Raw genomic sequence first — 4985 nt, 5'->3', positions numbered from 1 at the left:
AAACGAAATAAACATTTGAAATATATGAGTTTGTATGTAATGTATGAATATAATATACAAGTTTCACTTTTTAAATGGAATTACTGAAATCAATCTACTTTTTCATGATATTCTAATTTTATGACCAGCACCTGTACATGTGGCCCCAGATCATTTAGGTTTCCTTTACCAATACCGTCTGGGACAGGGTTCTGCAATCTTTGCAACTAGGGCAGCAACTTTTACCATCTCAGTCTGCTACTAAATTAGATGTCTTGTAATAAAACTAAAGGAATGCATATCACCCACTGCCTTTCATGCCAGTGTTTCAGACTAAGAACATCTTCTGTTAAGAATTGACAGAGTTGTAGCCATTTCAGCTCAAGCTCATGTGAGTTTGCAACATCTTGCATGATCTCACACCACATTTTTCTCTATAGTTATTTTTGTGTAGGCCAAGCTTGATTAGCTATTGCAGCCATCTTGAATCAGGTAATCAGTTGTAGATGTACATCCAATGATTACTTTCTGACAGTTTCATAAAAATCGTTAAGTGATTCATCAGATGTTTTGCTAACAGTACAAACAAACACACACACATGGACATGGGCAAAAACATTATCACTTGGCCTTTTACGGCGGGCAATAACAAGAAGTGAGGCAGGTGTACGGGTGAGGTGAGGGTGAAAATCTGGTCAACATTTTAATCTAACAAAGGTTTAGAAACATTTTTCTTTGCTTGTCTCTTTCTAGGATCTTCATCGGTTCACCCATGTGCCAACAGGTAACATCTATTCTATTTTTATCACAAGCAATACATTTTATACACTGAACAAAAACAACTTAACACTTTTGTTTTTGCTCCCATTTTTCTTGAGCTGAGCTCAAAGATCTGAGACTTCTTGTAGATACACAATAAGCCGTTTTCTCTCAAATATTGTTCACTAATGTGTGTAAATCTGTGTTAGTGAGCACTTCTCCTTTCCAGAGATAATCCATCCACCTCACAGGTGCTAATTAAACAACATGATTATTGCACACTGGTGTGCCTTGGGCTGGCCATAATAAGTATATATATATATATATATATATCGTACATCTACTTCTAAAGAAGCTTCTAAAATTGCTTCTTTTTTTTTGAGAGAGAGTTGATTTCTACACACACACACACACACATATATATATAAACTTCCATCTCACCCTATTTGTTCCACATGGGCAGTTCCACTTTTACTTTTGCTCTGGTCCTCCTGGGAGTTCGAGGGTTCTTCTCAGTATCTTAGCTGTTCCTAGGACTGAGCTCTTCTGGACAGAGATCTCTGAGGTTGTTCCTGGGATCTGTTGGAGCCACTCTTCCAGTTTGGGGTTCACAGCACTGAGTGCTCTGATGACCACTGGTACCACAGAGGCTTTGACTTTCCACAACTTCTCTGTTTCCTCTGTTTTTCCAGCTTCTTGTACTCCTCCTTCCTGATGTTACAGTCACTTGGGACTGCTACATCTATCACCACTGCTCTCTTCTGCATCTTATCTGTCACCACACTGTCCGGTTGGTTAACCATCAGCTGTTTGTCAGTCTGGATCTGGAAGTCCCACAGTATCTTAGCCCTGCTGTTCTCCACCACCCTTGGTGGAGTCTCCCACTGTGACTGTGGGACTTCCAGCCCATAATCAGTACAGATGTTCCTGTACACTATTCCAGCCACTTGGTTATGGAGTTCCATGTATGCTTTGTCTGCCTGCATCTTACATCCTGCTACTATGTGCTGGACTGTCTCAGGGGCATCTTTACACAGCCTCCATCTTGGGTCCTGCCTGGTATGATAGACTCTGGCCTCTGTTGCTCTTGTGCTGCCATGATTAGTGCCTCTGTCTGTCCTTCAGTCCAGCCCTTTCTAGCTGCTGGTAGGGTTTGTTGATATCAGCCACTTCCTCAATCTGCCAGTGGTACATACCATGCAGGGGCTTGTCTTCCATGATGGTTCCTTTCTGTCCTCTTCCACACTGGGTTTCTGCTGCCTGAGACATTCACCTAGCAGATCATTGGGGGCTTTCTTCTATGTGTACTCCAGGATCTTGGTTGTATATAGAGGCATAGTGGTTAAAGCTGTCTCCTCACAGCAAGAAGGTCTCACGATCTCATCCCAGCCTGGAGCCTTGCTGGGTGGAGTTTACATGTTCTCCCTGTGCACATGTGGGTTTACTCCAGGTACTCCGGTTTCCTCCCACAGACCAAAAACCTGCATGTTAGGTTATTTGGTAACTATTAAAATTGTCCCTAGGTGTGAGTGAGAGTGTGAATGGTTGTTTGTCTCTATGTGTCCCTGTGATGGACTTGCGACCTGTCCAGGTGTCCCCTGCCTTTTGCACAGTGACTGCTGGAGACAGCCACTAGCTCCCTGCAACCAGGAAAAGCAGTTTAAGGAAATGGATGGATGAATGGATGTCATCAATCAACTCCCCCCAAAAAATAATAAGTAACTTTAAAAGGAAAGTTAGTGCTAAAACTTCCCTGATTCCCTCTGCTTTTTCTGCATGATGCTGGCCTTAAACAAATTAAATTCTCCAAAAACAGTAAGGAACAGTTTTACAGAAAATGTATGTCTTTTGAACTGTGAAAATGTTTTTAGGATGGTTAAAAACTTTACCATCAGTAATGCTCACAGCTGTTTTTCTTCTAGGGAAATGTCTTGATCGCTCCGACCTGCTTCACAAAGTCTTTATATCAGACTGTGACATCAGTAAATCCACTCAGAAGTGGGAGATGAACAACATTGTCGCTGTATGAAGACTTGGCTTCTTTTTTAAGAACAAGCACCAATATCCATACAGTGCGTTGAGTCTACACGACTCGGCTGTAGCTACAAACCAAACCAGGCCTTTATGTAACATGAGTGACTGAGGACCTGGACTCTACACGACCATGAACCTGCCAGAGAGCAGAAGAATCTGCTGATAGAGACTAAAACACTGAACTGGAAACAGATCTCTTCTTTTATGGTGGTTGTGTTTACTTTGTGTCTTGTTCTGTTTATTTGTTTGTTTACTGGGAATCTCAACAATGTTAAACATTCATTTTAAGCACTGATTCAGAAAATTTAAATCAAACTGATCATTTTATTGACACTTTTAATGAGTTAATTCTTGAAGATATCTTTTGTTGGATGAAGGATCCTAGGGAATCAGTGTTCATATAAACTCAATGAAAGATTTTTAGTTTCACTCTGGAAGTCAGGCTTTATTAATGTTCACACTGAAATAGTGGTGGAAAAGCAACCAAATAGTTACTTGCAGAGCAAATGAAGCATATCATGGAAAAACACATAGTAATGGTTGCAACAGATTTGAATCTGACCATTTTCTCATCTTAATAAAACAGTCATCAGACTAATTTCATGATATCTTATTTAAGAGATATCAGTTACAGCTTCATTAAAGAACTAAAGGATTTAATTGACCACACACTATCCTGAAACCTGAATGCTCACTCCACTCTTCAAAAGAAGCTAAAAGGACACAGACTGTAAGGCTTCCAGTAGCAAATGTATTCTGTGGTGGTTTCTCCAAACCATTCCAAGATCCATTTTCATTGTTTCACAATTAAAACGCGTCATGAGCCTTGAGATGCAGAAAAGCACAAGTAAAAAGTTTAGTTTTTCCTTGTTTGATTTAAAAAAAACAACTATTTAGGACTTCCAGACTGCTTTGCCTTACTGAATGTCCTCAGAAGATGATGAGTTTACTGTGACATGGTAACAGCCTTTCTTAAACCAGAATGATGATGGTATGAGTAATGGTGAGAGGAAACTGTCAGCTTTATTCAAAGGGAAAAAGGTTTTGTTGTATTGTTGATGATGGTTGCAGCATTTTGTACAGTACAAACTGAGTTCTTTCTAAAGATGATCATGGTGCATTAAATGAAAAGCCCTAATGGTGTAAATATTTAACTTATGGTTGTGATTTAATATTATGGGCTGGGCAAAGGTTTACTGATGAAATTAAAGGGTTTTTTCTACTTTTTCTGTCTTGTCGCTGTTTATTTGCTTATTGGAGTTGCAATACATTCAACACACTAAAGGCTGGACAGGATCTTACCATTACCTACCTACCTCGTACCTACCTGATACCTTAGTGTTACCTACCTGTTACCTACCTCTGACCTTCCCATTACTTACACATTGTTTATGTGTTGCCTACCGGTTTCCTACCAGTTATCGATACATTATCTAACCCCTCACCTGACCTTAATTTTCAGTACCAACCTCATCGTCAGGGTACTGGCAGTGTACCACAGCTGTCAATTATTGATTATTCAGGTGTTTCAGTCAGCCACTGATCTGCAGTGATGGACAATCTTGCTTCAGCAGATTCTTTTATGCTACCAACTTTGTGATAGCACTTTGGGGAAGGCCCTTTTCTATTGCATCATGTCTGTACCGCGGTGCACAGAGCAGAGATTATAAAGACATGGTTTGATGAGTTCTGTGTGTGGTCCTCACAGGGTCCTGACCTGTGAGGTACCTTCCTAACTCTTACATTTCCAGCAGAGATTATTCTCCAGTACCCCCCTTCCGTGCCTTTATCTCCCTGTGCCTGACCACGTTCACATCTCTGGATTTCCCCATCTTGCTCAGCCCCTGTCGGATTGTCTCACTCTTCTGCCTTTTTGGGTCTCAACCCTCGCCTTTGGATGTCGACCAAGTTGCCTGCTTCCCCAGCTGAGTATTACATCTTCTGCTTCTCTGTGTATGACCATAGCCTGCCCCACAACTCTTTGGAGTACAAGTAATCTGTGCCACTCTGGGAGAGTTGGATGTTTTCCTCCCGCCCTGGTGCCATCCCACGTGACTCCCTCTTCCAACTGAGTCAACCCTTCCCTGTCTCTGACATCATCGTTACGGCGCCTTCCCCTGTTTACCTCACTGAAGTACAGCTTCTCCATGTCCTTCCCCTGGATATTTCAAGTTGTTTAATCTGATTTCTTCTTCTTCCAGTGATGACCTGAG

The 4985-nt window shown here is 41.3% G+C and overlaps 1 protein-coding gene across 3 annotated transcripts in view; it reads left to right on the top strand.

Moving 5' to 3' along the window:
- galnt7 (UDP-N-acetyl-alpha-D-galactosamine: polypeptide N-acetylgalactosaminyltransferase 7) overlaps positions 1-3999 on the top strand; it is a 44837-nt gene extending 40838 nt beyond the window's left edge. For all 3 annotated transcript variants that reach the window (XM_037976113.1, XM_017434700.3, XM_017434699.3), the window contains 2 exons: positions 733-763; positions 2661-3999. In XM_037976113.1, coding sequence (XP_037832041.1) covers positions 733-763; positions 2661-2767 — 138 coding nt within the window. In that variant the 3' untranslated portion in view covers positions 2768-3999. The remainder of the gene's footprint in view (positions 1-732; positions 764-2660) is intronic.
- Positions 4000-4985: the final 986 nt, after the last annotated feature.

This window comes from Kryptolebias marmoratus, linkage group LG6 (genome assembly GCF_001649575.2).
Source record: "Kryptolebias marmoratus isolate JLee-2015 linkage group LG6, ASM164957v2, whole genome shotgun sequence".
Lineage (NCBI taxonomy): Eukaryota > Metazoa > Chordata > Actinopteri > Cyprinodontiformes > Rivulidae > Kryptolebias > Kryptolebias marmoratus.
This window is presented reverse-complemented; position numbering and strand designations above follow the sequence as displayed.